The 16,541-nt window shown below is 36.4% G+C and overlaps 1 protein-coding gene across 2 annotated transcripts in view; it reads left to right on the top strand.

The window, feature by feature from the left end:
- The window catches only part of LOC309594464 (transcription initiation factor TFIID subunit 4-like), a 150,076-nt gene that overhangs the window by 89,831 nt on the left and 43,704 nt on the right, over positions 1-16,541 (top strand). For both annotated transcript variants that reach the window (XM_082320314.1, XM_082320313.1), the window contains exon 14: positions 12,396-12,518. In XM_082320314.1, the coding sequence (XP_082176440.1) occupies positions 12,396-12,518 (123 nt within the window). The remainder of the gene's footprint in view (positions 1-12,395; positions 12,519-16,541) is intronic.

The following is a 16,541-nucleotide window of genomic DNA, read 5'->3' as shown; positions in this document are numbered from 1 at the left end:
TAATTACAGCTGCCTTTGATAATGAATTGTGTGCCAGAGTTTGTGATATATTTTATAAAGCGAAGTCCTTTGGTGAGTTGGTTACTGAAACAATAAGCGTTTGTGACAGGTTGTTTGCTGAATACTTCCTCTGTGCATATGGCAGATCATAGTTCAGTTGTTAGCAGATTATCCATTGTGCCTGGATGTTAAAAGAGGATACTTTTCAGCCTGTGTTTAAAGCTGTTCTGCACTGTCCTAAGAATGGTTACGTTGAGTGGGATCTAAGAGAAGTTAGGGGAAGCTCACGTATACTAAGAAGTAAAAAAACAATGAACACAGCAAATAGCCTGTAGTGATTTTAGCTTTCTGCTCGTGATCTTTGATAGTATTTATTGTGAATTTATCCACTGAATTTAAAACTGCTTTGAAATAGTTAATCAGTTCTGTAATAGAACATCATTACGTATTCTTCAAATTTATAGCCAAAAAAGAACCTTTAAAGGCGTGTAGAAGCATTATTACTTAAGGGCCATGTTTTTAAAACTAGACTGGCCAGAAAAGTGAGATTTTTTTTGTTTTAGACATCAGTATTTTGATCATCAATTTTAGAATGTAAGGAATTTTTAGCCAATTAGAAGAGGAAAATCAGAAATACTTGTTTTCAAGATTGTGAGGAAGAGGAACCTGTAATGAGGGGATAATCCGTAGCTTTCCTCACTTATTATAATGTGCCAAGAAACAGAGACCAAGGAATATAGTGGAATTTTTCTGTGAAGAATTAGATTCTGCAGTTGGTGACACATTTTAGACTTCTAATATGTTGAGGTATCGTTAAGATCTAAATCAAAGGTGCAATTTGCAACAAATTGAAAATTAATTAAACCCCCATGTGTTGTTTTGGAGATGGGGAGAGTATTTTTGGGAAAAGCGAAGGAGGAGTGACAGATTAAAAATATTTTACTTGGAAAGATGAATGTAAGGAGGTATATTTTAGATCATCTCATTTCCTTTTTAATGCAAATCTGATCCGTTGATTATTCACTTTTATTATTTATTTATTTATCCGTATGCAAAAGTTAAAAATTATTACATATTGGGAATGTATATTTTTTATAATGCAATAATAATAGTGCAACTATTGCACTCATTTCATATATTGGTGAAAAAGGGTTTCCAAAAAAATAATTTTGAATAGAATTAATTAAGGGATTCTTAAAGTGCCAAGCTTAATGTAACTGCAGTTCTTTAAAGCAGAAAAACGAGGGAGAAAACAAATAATGCCCCTTAAGCAGATGCTTATTCATGTAGGATAGCTACTCTTTGATTTTGGAGAGGTGGTGTGGCTTGCAGTTGGAAACCTTGATTTATTGTGTCGTTATTTATATCTGCAATAAATGAGGCATAAGCATAAAACATGAAAAGGGGAATTAGGTATTACACTAGTTCTCTTACTTTTTGTATTTTATTTACATGAAATATACTTTTTTTTTTAATGGTGTGTTGCTGTGCCTTTTGTTGATCATATCTGTACGCCAGGTCTGTCTGCTTGTTTCCATTGGCTTGTCATGTTCACTAATTAGGGAACTGCTGCATGATTCACCTTGTTAATTAGAGGGACTTGCACACAAAGGCCCTTCGGGCAGTGCGAAAGAAGAGCCTAGCACTAGTGCCCTGAGAAAGCTACAGCCTGTGAAGTAATTCTTCTCATCTACCTTCTATTTTTTATTTGAAATGAATAAATCATTGAGATTTTCCTTGTGGAGTGAGAATGCAAGAATTCACATCTTTGTAAGATGTAAATTATATGTGATCAATAGAAGGGGATGACTACTGTATTGTACTTACAAGATTCCCTAATTTACTACTTGTCAGTGTATGAAAAATTGCTTGAAATATTTTGTCCCCACACTGCGGTATGTTGTTCCCTTGATCAGCAGGAGAAATGAGCAGTAGCGGTTTTGCTATAGTTAAATCTAAAATAGAAAAGATGTTAGATTATTTAAATTTCGAGCTTGTTTTGCATCCCCAGTGGAACTTCCGTTTTGCAAGTGAACCCCCAGTACTACCCCCGCAACTTTTCAGGGGGAGAAGAAGGTGGGCGTCTGGCTATTTTTGTTCCCAATACTGCTCTGCCTCAAATCTCGCTTTTGAAAAGAGTGGCATACTTGCTGTATTGTGTATTCTTTAGTTGAATATAGTTTCAGAATAAATTAAAATTGTTTTTGTCATGTCACTTAGACTTGATCAAACCACAATGCAGACTGCAAAAAAGGATATTGCGTTAAAAGTGCACAACCAGTCTCTACACTACCCATTTCCCATCTGTTTATGACACTTCAGAAATTAACTTCAATGCCATTCTCTCTAACTATTTGATTAAAATTACTTATTACAGCCAAATGATTTTTAGTAGATTGCTACATTTGCCTCATTTCCTCAAATGAGGCTGGCAGTTTCAAGATGCAGATTTCCCATAAGACTGGTGGAGGACTGGTATAAAAATCTGGGCATTTTCTTTTGGAATAATCTGGTTAATAAAACCTCTTACCGGAATTTCTGATTAACTAATAAGTTAAATGCACTTAAAATTTCTGCTATTCTGAAGTTTTGTGGTAATCGCATATAAGCAGAGAAAATTTACCAAAAAATAGAAATATTTACTTTGAAAAAATGGGGAAAATGCTTCAGGCTGACTTGAGATTTTATGCTTTGACATACTGTTACTTTTCACTTTCACAAAGCTGAGATCGTACGTACCTCAGTCTTCAGTTGATTCCATTGATATACTAACCAAGACCATACTTTCCTCATGTTATTGATACAGTTCTGGTGTACTGGTTCTTAATTATTTCATATTTCAAGTGTGTGCCAGAGATGGAATAGAAATAAAAGTAACAAAAGCCCATGCTATTCTCTTGAAACATGTGATGCACGGAGAAGATTGTGCAGATAAAATTCTTGATTGGAGTCTCGTAGTACTGACACAAAGTTGTAGCGGCCATGGAGAGTTTTCACTATCCAAGCAGCTGTTGTATTACTCAGATACAATGAAATATTCTTTAAAAGGTATTTTCAAAAATGTTTATTTCAGGGATACTTTGCCATCTGAAAAATAGAGCAGTTGATTCATGTTCTACTACAACCTTTAACGTTGTTTTACAGTGGACAGCATAGCCTCTGGGAGTTACTGCATGCGCTTCAGCTGCAAGCGTGGGGAACTGATGGAAAGCTTGGTTGTGAGGTTCATCTGACCCTCGTATTCTCCAGTGCATGATTTTAAAAAAGCAAAGCGATTTCCTCACTTCTCTTAGTTGAGTTAGCTCCCATTATCCCCATGTTTCTGTCAGACCTCCCTAACTAAAGCCACAGGTCAACAAGTTTGCTGGTCTTCGTAACTCTAGTCTGTAACTCTAGACATGACTGTCATTCATAGAGGTTTTCACTGTATTTTATATTCCCTAATCTTCATTAAGGCATCAGTTTGGGAGCCCTCACATAGCGTCTCTCTTCAGGGGGAAAGGAGAACATCCTAGAAATCCTGGGAGTATAGTAAAACCCCACTTAGATTAACACAGGGCCTGGGAAAAGATCTTAACCAGTCTTTCTTGACAGTGCCCCAAGAGCAAGGATATTCTTCTGTTGCTTGCACCTGAATTCAGAAGCCTGTGAGTAAGCCATCAAGCTTTTTGACTGGTATTCTTACCAGTCATATTTATGCTGTCTGAGTATGCCTTGTTTCCTTTGAAGAACAGTTTGAGAAGATTTGTAATTGTCTGTTGTTGGGTTGCTCCGAAATAAAATTAAGACCGATAACAAAAAAAATAAAATAACAACTCTTAGGGCAATTCTTTCAGAACTCTTTCTGATCTTACTACAAGTAAGTCACCAGCTCAAAAAGTTGCCAGCTTTAGTAGTGCTGATCCTGCCAGTTGTCTGTGCCTCAGAAACTCTTTGCTCAAATGATCTGTGTTTGGCTCAGCAAATCTACCAAACACCATATGGGACCTAACAAATATCAAGGATTAAAATAGGGGTGTCTCCAGCTTAGTATAGAAGAGCCTGGAACTGGTGCAACTGGAGAGAAGCTGAGGAATAGTATAACCAAAACCAGACAAAATGTGCCGGAGCTCCAGCAAGTTTTTGAGGGGTGAAGAAACATCATGATTAAGGTTACCGATAGGACAAAAAAACCACATTGTTGTAGAACTCTTTCAGAGGAATTTGAGGGATATCTTTCTAAAAAAAAGTAATTATTATACGTTGTATACTATAGATAGGAATATGTAGCTTAAGAGATGGTTGGAGACTTGCAGAAATAAATGGTTTTAAGTTAAAGCTAAAATAGCGCATTGTATTTGGAAAGTCAAAAAGGCAACCAACCAACAACATACAGAATTAACAAAAAGAAGTTCATAGATACCCATAAAGAGCATTAGTTGATTAAAGGGACTAGTGGGATAAGGAGAACTTCAAACTGTTTGGGGAATAAAATAGTACTAGAGACAAAAAGTATGTTAAAAAATTACAAGACTTTTAAAAATCATTCTCAAAATTCTTCATGCTTTTGATTTTTTGTAAACTATGAGTAAAGTCTTAAGGAGACTTCCAAGAAAATTAAACCTATGACTATGAATATATATGAATCAGTTCAGACAGTATGTGGTCTTGAGTAGTAAGGAGATAAAATTGTAGTTTTACTGATAATTGTTTAAAAAAATTGCATTTAACTAAGTAATGTACATGACTTGAGAAAATTACAGTTAAGGCTTTTCTTCAGGGAAAATTAAAAATGAAAGGCAGGATGCACCTGGCATTTTCTGTATCAGAAGTTTGACATATATTGTGTTGAAAGTAATAGGGTAAATGTTAATGGAAAATTTGAGTAAACTTCTAAAACATTATGAAATTAGACGTAATAAAAATAAATGTCTATTGTAAGAAAGACACTTGGTCAAAAGTACCCTGGTTAAGGTTCTAGAACTGTATTCAGATGCTCATTATTTTGGGAAACATTCATCTTGGGGGCTGAAATGTTCCCAGCTTAGTCTTTGCCCAGGGTGATTTTTTCAAACACTATGCAATAATTTTCGACTGTTGTTAAAAGTGTGTGGGAAAGAAAAAAAAGACGAAAAAAGAAAAAAAAAAAAAAGAAGAAAAAAAAATACACACACACACACCTTTTTCAGTAAAGTAAAATCTTGATCTGCTTCAAATAGATTCACAGCCATTGCAAGTGATGATTGGAGCTTTTACTGAGCTGTGAGAGAACACTTGTGGAGAAGTAGCATCTAGCTTTATATTGAAGAAAATTAGATATAATTTGGCAGAGCTGTGAATGTTTAAAAGTCCCACAGAATGTATTCACTGTACAATTTGCTCCTATACATGTAAAACTTCTCTGGTATTGCATTATCGCAGTGCCACTTCTAAACTTCAGGTACTTTGGACCAGTTTCTTGCCTGTCAGTGTGCTATTGCTGTAGGAGTTCTGCTGACCTTTAGAGACTTCGGTAATGCAAAAGAGAGGCGGGAGCATAGCATGGGCATTCTGAGACGTTATCTGGTTTTCAAGACCCTCTCTCTGAAGTTCACTGATGTACTGATCCTTCTTAATCATTGTCCTGGACTTGTTGAGGTTACTGCCAGCATTTTTAACGAGTTTCATTTTTTAATTGCACCTTCTGTTGTGGACATCTTAGGACATGTGTAATGGTTCCACATTTCAGGCTCTCCACAGCAAAAAAGATGTTTTTCCAGGGGGTGTAATCACTGTCTGAGACTGATAGATATATGTTGTGGAACCATCAATTAAGACAACCTTTTCCCAGCATATGACCCGGTTATCAGGAATTAAACCATCCATCGCCAACAGAATTAGGAGGGATCTCCATTGATGTCTATTGGCTAGAAATCAATGCTGAAATCATTGTTTATATGATCTTCCTTTCATCAAACATTTCTGCCATTTAGCTCTCTCTGTTGCCAATTTCCTGTTTGGTGTTCATTCCTGGCTGTCTTCATTCTTGATTGCAGTTTACAGTCTGTCGATATTTATAGCTTCTGTTGTGCTGTTAGCCTCTTCTCTGTCCTCTTTTCTTCTTCTTTGGCGGTATTTCTGAACTATGTTAGGAATTGTAAGTAGCCGAAGTGTAGTTCTTTGTGGGCTGAGTTGGCTCTGTGACTACAGAAACTTACTTTTACAACTCAGCTTCTATTCCCTTATCAAACCCTGTATTGACAGTATTTGAATATACTTGGCTACTTCCTCAAGCTTTTTCTTCTTTATCTTCACAGTCAACTCTGTCTTTCTGTCACTGGGTTATTCTCCTTCCAGGCCAAAAAACATCCCTGGTTTCCGCCTGTAGGTAGAGAAACACCTCCTTGACCTTTCTGGCTCTCATTGATGCCGCTCCCTCTTCTCCCTTTTATTTTTGAAGGTATTTATGTGTAGACTTGAACTGTTAACAGTTCCTCTTACTTTCTGATCATATTGAAGGAAAATTCTCTTAGTGCAGTCCTTAGCAGGTACAGCTCAGGCCCTTTTTCCATCTACCTCTCTGCTTTAAACAAAGCTAATTTCAGTTTGCTTAGGTTCTGCCCTCCATTTGGAGCACATTTTGCCTTCCTTTCAAGATGCTTTTTGCTCATGGTTTTGATGCAAATGCACTGTCTTTCTGATGAGTAGTGCAGTGCCTCATTTGCCATTTGACATTCCCTTTTCCTGTGGATTTAGGTGAGCAAGCGAGATACACTGGGATGTTTGCATAGCTGACGTTAACGGACTTATTTCTCCTGGGAAATTCACTTTTGTACTTGCTGAAGAGGAAGGATTCTCTGTTGACAGTACTGATTACAGCCACTGCTAGGCCATTTAATGTTTTGGATTGGAGAAGGTGTTTGACTTGAGATCTGTGGGTGTTTATACCAAGTATCCAGCATTTGTTTTACAATTGTCTTTCCAGACCAAATTCATACCTTGTGCAAATCCACAGAATTTATTCCTCTAGCCATAACTTCCTTGAATTTGCTCGTGGTTTAGTTGATCTTTTAGAAAAGTGGAATATAATCTTCACTGTTCTCTGTGGTTATTGTAATACTAGTTAGAGTAATGGATGGGGGATTTAGTTCTTAAAGAAATCTTGAAAATGGATCCGTACTTTTCTGTGAAACAGGTGGTTTCTTCCAGTTGTGTGGACTGCCACAACTGCTGGTGGAAGTAGAAATCTAAAAAGAAAAAAAAAAATCACTAAGCATATATTCACACCATATATTTATTTATTAATATCTCAGTGACTGTTCTCACAATGGCTTGTAGTGCAGAAAAGGCTTAAAGTGAAAAAGGCTTAAAGTAAATGCTTGGTTTCTGCTGCAAATTATTTACAAAGCAAGAGATAAATAAGTGCGTTCTTGGGTTTTGGAAATTATGAAATCTAGATTTTAAGATTAATCTTGATACTTCAGACAGACATATGGCTGTCTTCCTTGTGGCATATGGCTTGTGGCACTTCTTTCTGAAATACCTAAATGTATCATAACAAACAATGATCTAAGGAAAACAAGCTAAAATTTTAGAACCTTTGTTGTTAGTAGCGAGGCAGTGTTCTTTCTGTGGTTTTAATGTTATGCCACCATCACAAAGAAGAAAATTTTGTTGTGTGAAATAATATTGGTGCTTAATTCTTATACTGTACTTTTCATCAACGGGATCTCTTTAAGTTAAAGTTGTCATTAAGTAATGAAATACCTCTCAGTAAGTAAATGGCATGCTAAAAATAAATTGGGATCAGATAAGGAGCAAGGAACAGCATCTCATTTGTAAGCATTTTTCTTGTATAATATATTGGAATATTTGTCTGTGTTTTAGATAAATATTTTGACTTTCAAAAAAGTTAATTGTTGTTGATTAGTGTGGTTCCGAATGAAGCATTGCTTCCTTCCCAGAGGGCAGAAATTTTAATATGCTATTGATAAATATATCCATATTAATTGTGATGAAGGCAAGTTAAAGAATGATATTGCATCAGCAGTCCAGTATGAAAATGAGAGTGTGAATGAATGCAGCTATCAAATGGTTGCATCTTGTTGGTTGATGCAGTGAGTTAGATGCATCTCTGCTAAATCATGTTAATTAACAGGAAATTTATTTATTTTATCAGGATGTATAGATATTAACAGGTGCTTCATTTGTTTAAATATCCAGAAATTATTAACTGGCTTAGAAGGTAAACTATATTGTAATAACAGGCTGCTTTCTTACTTTAAAATATAATTGATCATGTAAAGTAAGAGGGTTAAGTAGCTTTAGTTTCACAGGTACTTTTAAGAGTAATTTCAGAACACTGAGGATGGCTACATTTAATTCACGTTATTCTTAGCACTGAGAACTCAGAGAGTGATGACTTTGGAACTATTTATGCAAAACTGGTTGCAAAGCCATTTCCACTTGATGTAGAGAATATGGTTCCAGAGTGTACTGGGGAAAAGAGCCTCCACTGGTCAGGGTTGTGCATTTGGCGTCTGGTGGTACAAGAGGTATGTCCTAAAAGTAATCTCTGTTGACACCAGAGCAGTGTAATTAAATCTACATTAATTACACAACTCCCACAAAACTGTTTGGCTATTCCTAAACTTCCTGCAAGATACCTGCGATAACCATATCAGGTTATATGACTATTAAAAATAGTTCATATCTCCATGGCATTTGTCTTGAACAGCTCCCATTGAATCAGATGTTAGCAGCCACATTACATGTGTAAATGTCTTTACGAAAGGTATAATGGGCCCTTCTTTTGAACAGAAGCAAAGATACTGCTTTTTTTTAAAAAAAAAAAAAAAAACAAACCCAAAAAACCCCAAAGATTAGAATTTGGGGATAACGTTTTTGATGAAGAGTCAGATGATCAGTAGGAAAGAGATTTGGTACAGATAATCTGATGTAGGGTATGAAAAAAACAGAGGTGTGTGACTTGGAGATGGAAAGAAGAGAAAGTGGGAGTGGGGGTATGAAGAAGCCGACAATGGTGGTCAGTCTGCTCCAGGGTGTTAAATTACATCCAGGAATCTTGTCAAATGTCTTGCTGATAAGTATCCATAAATTGCAAAGATATTTTATTGTAAGCAAATTGATAGTTAATAGTGACTGTGCAAAGATGTTCCCTTAAGCCAACTGGAGTACACTAACCACTGCAAGATGAATGCCTCTGTTGGTAATCAGTATCAGGATCATAATTCTTTTGATTATTTTTGAATGTAATTTTATGATCCTCTGCCTTCAGATGAGCTTCAAAAAAAAAAAATCATCAGTGATAACTCAATTTTAAAAGAGTGATGAGAATTTGTGTAATATAGTATCAATCAAGTATTTCAGCACTTTAGCCCTTATTTTATAAAACGTCAGGATACTGTGGTCTTACTGATGATGCATGTGTGTTTGGTGTGTTTGATGTATTTGATATGTTTTGACCGACATGCATTAAAGTTTACGTAAGAAGGTTCTTCTGTTCTATTGTAGTATACCAAGGTGTGTACTATAAAACCAATAGCGGTAACTGTATTGTGTTTTTGTCTTGAGTTTTTGTACCTGGCAGCATATTCCTTGTTTGTATTAAAGTAGTGTCTGTTAGTCCCACTGGGGCTAGATGATAAGTAAGGCACATAGTACAGGAGGATCCACGTCTGGAGAGCTGATAGCCCAAATAGACAAGCTGGGTGAAGGAGGGTGAGAGGCACAGGGAAGCAAAGGGAAAGGTCTTACCGGTGTTCACCCAGTGGCAGTAGAACAGAGCCCAGCTCCTTCGGCTCCGTGTGCTGACCCAGGTTTCCTGTCATGTGCTAAATTATAGGTAGTTGAAAATCTTGTGCGTTTGTTTGGGCAATCGGTGCTAGGCTAACACATTTGTCAAAAATTAGTATGTGATATCAAGAACTATCTTTAGGTCTTCACACTGAATAAAAAAGAAAGGACAAAGAACCTGAGGAATAAATGAGTGCAAACCCTTCTGCAGACTCTTGAATCTATTCTATGTTTGCTTGGTGAAACAGCACCAGACACTTTGCAGGTTTCAAAGTAAGGGCAGGATTTGTCCCACTATGTGGAATTTAGAGAAATAGCATGTTTTGCTTTGCAATTTGCATGTGCAAAAATAAAAAAAATACCAAATTATAGTTCTTAGAGCAACTTTTCAGAGGCATTATGTACTTATATTACATGTTGAAACAATAACTGTATATTGCAGTACAGGTAGTACAAAGAACCAAGTAAGTATTAGCTTACTGTTGGTTTGAAAATGGTGACTTTGGATAAGATACTCATATAATAACGTTTGCATGATACCAGTTATCTGTCAGACTATATTTCTTACCTGCGCCTCCCAGGAAACTAATACTTACTCCAGTGCAAAATTTCTTATTCTGTGAAGCCATCCACTTTACAACTTCGTCTGAGATCACTCTGAGCCAGTTGGCCCTCACTTAAATATTCATCAGACTTCTGATAATTGTGATAACCCTTATAGGCTGGCAAGCATGGCAAATTAGCAAAAAGATGATTGATCTTTTTTTATATGCAGTTTTATCTTCAACCTTTCCTGGATATATGTTATACTATAGTAATAATTTCTTCTCTAAGGTATTTGCCAGTATCTGGATTTGCACATCTATTTACAGTTGCCTTGAAGCCTCATAATTACAATACAGCTGAAATGTCCATTTTCTTTCCCTGACTACAAATAGGGATCAATCGAATTTTAAATGACTGCTTACGGGCTAGCTTCCGATCATGACCTTTGTAAATGATTAGAGCTCACCACTGTTGCTATCTACCTTGAAAGGGTAAGCGGGCAGGTCTGTCTAACTGGCATTTAATCTGGAAGAGAGCCAAAGATATTTGAGCTAAAAACCTAATATGAGTTGGCAAAGAGAAGTATGTATAGACCTTTGCACTATTATTTAGATATTTTTCCACGTTTCTTTTTTGTATTTAGGAAATTCTTTTATCCTGTAGATAAATGGGATGTGTATTTGTAGGTAATTTTATATTGAAGTTATGATAATAACTGAAGTTGCAAAATATATACCATAAAAATGTGAAAAAATGGAGTTTCAAACTCTAAATGTACTGAACTTTCTTTTCTGAAGAACGTGAAAATATGCTGCATTGCTAAATGAATAAACCTGAAAAATGCACTAAATAGGATGTATGAAGCGGACCTGCTTTTTCTAGGCAGAAGTCAATGGAGAAAAGATACCATACATTGGTACTTTTTTGTTTAAATCTCCTTTCCTTTTAACACTGACCAAGATAGTTCAAGCCCCGCTTGTATATGCAGCTTCCGTGTAATTAATGGCTGAGAAACTTCTATCTACACTTGTCAGTTCAGTTTTATTTTAAAGAAGAACTGTGCCTGTATCATACAATGTTTTTATTACCACCACTGAATTTCTTGAGATAGTGTTCTGTGCATTTCTGTTGAAGTGGGAACAAGTGTGACATCAATGAGATTAGAAAATAAACACCTTCTCTGAATTTATTGAAGGATTTAGCAAACCCAGTTTTTAAATTAATAAGAATGATTACTAAAAGCTATGACTGCTTTTGTCTAATGAAAATCATATGCTGCGTTACCTAACAGATTATTCCTGTGTAGTATTGATGATCAGAATATTTATTAAAGAATATTGTTCATGGGAATATATCTCTTACCATTAACTCTCTAAAAGGATTATACAGTTTATAATAAATATGCAGTCTTACATCATGCACTGGCCAGAATATTTTCCCTTATTTTCTGTAGCATGCTACACTGTTACGTAATGCAGCTGTCAGGTTGTTTTCTTAGCCTCAAACTAGTTAAATGTGTTGTTACCTAAATCCTAATCCCAGAAAGCAGTTGTAAATTCAATTTGTAGGGGTTTTATGTCAGCATTATCTTCTGCTAATGTTTAGATAGAGGTGTTTTATTCATTTAGATATTAATTTTTTTGAAAGCAAATATCAAGTATATTTGAAATATTCAAAGTAAATCTAAGATGAAAGAAAATGTTTGAGATTTTTTGAGGATTTGAATTGGTATTTACACTCTTCATGTCAATCTTAAACTGGATATGTGTAGTTAGTATATACTACTTTCTAGCTAAGGCAGTTTTGAGGGATAAGGATGGAGTTTTCAAAAACGATTGAGTTATTTGGAAACAGAAATCCTGTGGAAAGTCAAGACAACTTCTGTATCTTCTTTATTACTCTACTGCAAGGCTGCACGCTTAGGCTGCTAAAATGGTATTTCTAGGAACAGCAAAGTACTGTTAGGGATTTCTCATGTGTGATTTTTACTTAATGCTCACAAGTCTGAGAATAACTTCTTGAAATGACAACAGAAAAAAAAAAAACTAAACAGAGTTTTTTCCTCTCTCTAACAGATGCAGCAACAAGAACTTGCACAAATGAGGCAGAGGGATGCCAATCTAACTGCATTGGCAGCTATCGGTCCCCGGAAGAAACGGAAGCTTGATTCGCCTGGGCTGCTTACCGTAGGAGGAGAGGTATGTGTCTATACACAGAATACGAGAATCGATTATTTCAAAACCTAGTAGGAATAACTAGAGATGCTACATGCCAATATTTTCAGTGAACTGTGTAACTTGGTAAAGGCGATATAAATTACTAAATTAGAAGGACTGTGAGTCCAGTTTATCTCGCTTTGCCATAGTTAAAATGACATCTTCTCTTAGTTTTATTTTTCAAGTGTTAACTTTAAACAGACATTTAAAGAATATTTTAAAAAGAAGTTAAACCTGAAGTATAGGTCTCTCCCTAAAAGTGCTCACTGCCTTTATACTGGTTTTCTCCTCTGCATAATCCAAAGAAAAACAGAAAAAAAGAGTAGGGCATGAAGCAATATCTGGAAAAACATTACTGTAGCATTGCTTAGTTTGGACCAAGAGCTTGTAGTAATACCAGTAAGTGTGTTTTGCGACAAATATGTGTCAAAACTTTTTACCGAATGGCTGGTTGTCCCCCACAACTGCAAAGACGAGTTTGTAATCATTCTAAATTGTATGTAATTTTAATAAGAATACTGTGCTCTAGAAGTAGAATCAGATTTGTTAGTATGATTCTCCTGTTATCTTAAATGGAGAAGTAGCTATACCACACAATGCAACGCAAAATCCTCAAAAGTGGGATATATATTAACCAAGGTGGAGAACTAGAGTAACATGGCTGTATTACCTTGGATAGCTCTTAGAGAGTACTGTGTTGTTTAGTACAGATACAGTTGGGCTGCTTTTGTGTAGGCATATTTAGCAGAAACAATAGGAGTCAAAGTAATTCTCCCTATTATATGTCTGTTCTGAGGAAAATGCAAACATTTTGTTTTGAATAACTGACTCAACAGTTTTGGCTCAGACATTTGACTGTCTAAATGCCAGGCACTTCCAAAGGCCTTTTTGTCTCCCATTTTGGATAGCTTTTATCTGACTTCTGTCTCTTTTCCTGTGCTAAGATTAGTGCTAAGGAATGAGCTGAGCTAGGAATAGATCTTGTTTATATTCTAAAGTTGACTTATGACTTCAGATGTGTAGGAGGTGTTCCCATTTTCTGGTCAAATTAGTTTCAGACTGAGGGAGCTTCCTGGGTTTTGTGTTGTCCTGTTACATTCCCTTCCTTTTGGTCTCCCTCCTTGTCTTACATTCAGTAAAGCATTTTGTTCTCTTCTCTATGCACCTGTAAGAAATTCTGCAGCAACAGGCCAAAATAAGCTTTCATTAGAAGCTCAATTGGATAGTGGTAGCGTTGGCTTTCACACAAGATTCATTTAAAAATAATTTGAACCTTCTAATAATACATGAATCCCTTCAGATTTTAACAAATGTACATTCCCCACTTGTCTTTACTTGACCAAAGGAATATTTTCTCCTAAGTATCAGAATTTGATTTTTACTGTCTATTACCCCTTTTAAAAAAGATCCTTTTTTAAGCTTTTATAGTTTGGTGAACCAAATTGTGGTCATCTTCAGTGAAACACTTTATTCAGAGCTGTATGCTTGAATGGATTTATCATGAACAGCTTCCCTCTCTCTCTAGAAGCTCCTTACTCTCCTGGTACACTGCTTCAAGGAAAGAGAAAGGTCTGTGGAAAATTCCAAAGGCTTTGAGAGATTTTTGCCTCCTTTTGTTGCTCCCCTAGCCCAAATTTTGCTGAACCTGTGTGTTATTCAATTGACAAATTATCCTTGAAGTTTTTGCCGATACACGGATTTCCTGGAGTCATGAATTGTGTGGATCTTCCGCCAGTTCAGACTGAATTGCTCCCATCCCTCTTCTCCTAGCTTCTAACCATTCTGGCCAAGTCATATTGGTGCCTGGCTGCAAGCGGATTTCAAGGACTTGGATACTGTATCTGGATTATTCCGTGTCTTTTCTGGGGATAGGATCTAAAGCATTGTAGAAGCTGTGTCATGCAGGTTGGCTGCTAGAAACTCTCTGTTATTCTCCTGAGCTGCTCATTAGGGCTGCGATGCAGAAATAAACTCCTCAAAGATGTTTCACTCTGAAAAGGTACTGGAAATTTGCATTGTTTTTCTAAGACTATCTGATTTCTCTTTGGATTTCTGGAGATTATAAACAACATAGAAAACTATTATAAGACTATGTCCTGTGTTACAGACATCCCCTTAGCCCAGTTCCACCTTCAGATGTCTGACTTCCATCATGGTCTATGACCCTCTGATTTCTCTGAGCAATTTCTAAGCTTCTTATGTCCTTGCTACTGATAATCTCTGTTTGCAAGGTCTGACTTGGCAAGTGCTTTCTTGGCCTGCCCCTTTTTTTTGTCAAAGCATCCAGTTTTTGTCACTGAAGTTGCTGGTCTCCTCATTAATCTTTCTTGACATATATGTCTGCTTTTGTTGCAGCTGGGACACTGCACGTTTGCTTATCCAAAAAGATATAATTTACAAATCATCCTACCCCTGCATGTTACATTTTTTCCTTTTCTGAACTAACTCGTTTGATATTTTACTTAGTTGCATTAGCCATTTTTTTTCAATGAGAAGTGTTGGATTTCAGTCCAGCTTCTTGGTTCAACAGAAATACTAGCTCATGATTTCTCTTTGGAAATTGGATCTTCTTAATAATACCCTTTTGATCTGAGCAGGAGGTCAATTTAGGGAGTAGTGATGGTTATTTTGCTTAAGAGAAAAAGTTGATGGAAAAGCTTAGTGTTTCTGTGATCAAGTACTGTTTGTTGTATACAGAGAAACAGCTCTTATACAGCTTTTATAAATGTGAAAAGGCTTGTGCTCATAATTGCAAATATTTTTCCACCAGCACTTTGTTCAAGAGTGTTTTCTTTAAACTTGTTCTCTGTCTTACATTGCCAGGGCTCATTTGGATTTCTTTGCTTCGTTTCAAGCCATAGCTAAATAGACTTATTTTCAGATGGCAGGATTAGTTTAAGTTACCAAGGCCAGGCCCATCATTTGCCTCTTCTGTACAAGTATGGCTGGGGTTTTTTGATTACTTTTACTGGAGAGATGGAAAATTAGCAGTTTTGGGGTGAGGTTATTTTTCCATCATAGATGTTCTTTGATTCACTTCTCATGCAGCCATATAAAAAAAATTCCTTTCCAAAAAATGGGGAAAAAGATTTTATAGGGAAGTGGATGAGCAGGGCTGAGACATCCTCAAATAACAGTGCCACCAAATGCGTAACTAGTTTCAGACTGTGATTACACAGTAGCCTGAGCTAATCTGACTGTGATCTCTATCTCAATCCCCAGTAGTGCATTCCTGCCCCTTCCCTTTCATTGGCTCTGGCTCTTGTCATACCCTGTGCTAACCCGTTTCCATTTGATAAATTGGCAGAAAACTAACCTAACAACAATAAAAAGTGAATAGTTTCTGCTTAGCTTGCTTGAAGTAGTTTGGCCTAGAGCCCAGTGAGCACTGGAAAAGGAACTTGCAACAAGGCAGAGGCAGCAAACTCGAGATCACCTGCTCTTCATTCGCTTTCTTTTTAGTACCTTTCTTGTCTTCTTGTATTTTAGATAATCTGCTAGAAACACAGCTTCCTCTGTAGCAGCCAGCAGCTCATCAGTAATTCAGCCTGCTTATTGTTATAATGCAGTTTAGATAAGAGTGAAAGAGAAGGGGTAAAGAGAAATGAGATACCTTTGGAAGAATTCAGCTTCTCTGCCTTGCAGAGTTGAAAATATTGCATTTGCAGAATTTTATAGTTTTTAAACTTTCTTTAATGATACTAGATAAAATTATTGGAAAATACCTTTTAAATGTTACTGCTTTTTGGAATTTAATGCATGGTTATCAAGTTAGGTATCTAACTCCTGAACCATGTTATGCGTTTAGCAGCAGTACTGCCTCGTTCTTATGTGCTGTGTGGGTCCTGTTAATGCTTGTGTTGGTACACAGCAGTGGAAGGTGAAGGTAGGGCACTGGATGCCATACACAGGAAAGGGAAGACAGCAACCCCTTAAGCTCTTTAGTTAGTATCCTTAAGCACCTCTAATGTCAGATTAAAAATAATAAATTTTGAGTTGCTTCTG

The sequence above is a fragment of the Platalea leucorodia genome (genome assembly GCF_965183815.1).
Source record: "Platalea leucorodia genome assembly, chromosome: 8".
NCBI lineage: Eukaryota > Metazoa > Chordata > Aves > Pelecaniformes > Threskiornithidae > Platalea > Platalea leucorodia.
This window is presented reverse-complemented; position numbering and strand designations above follow the sequence as displayed.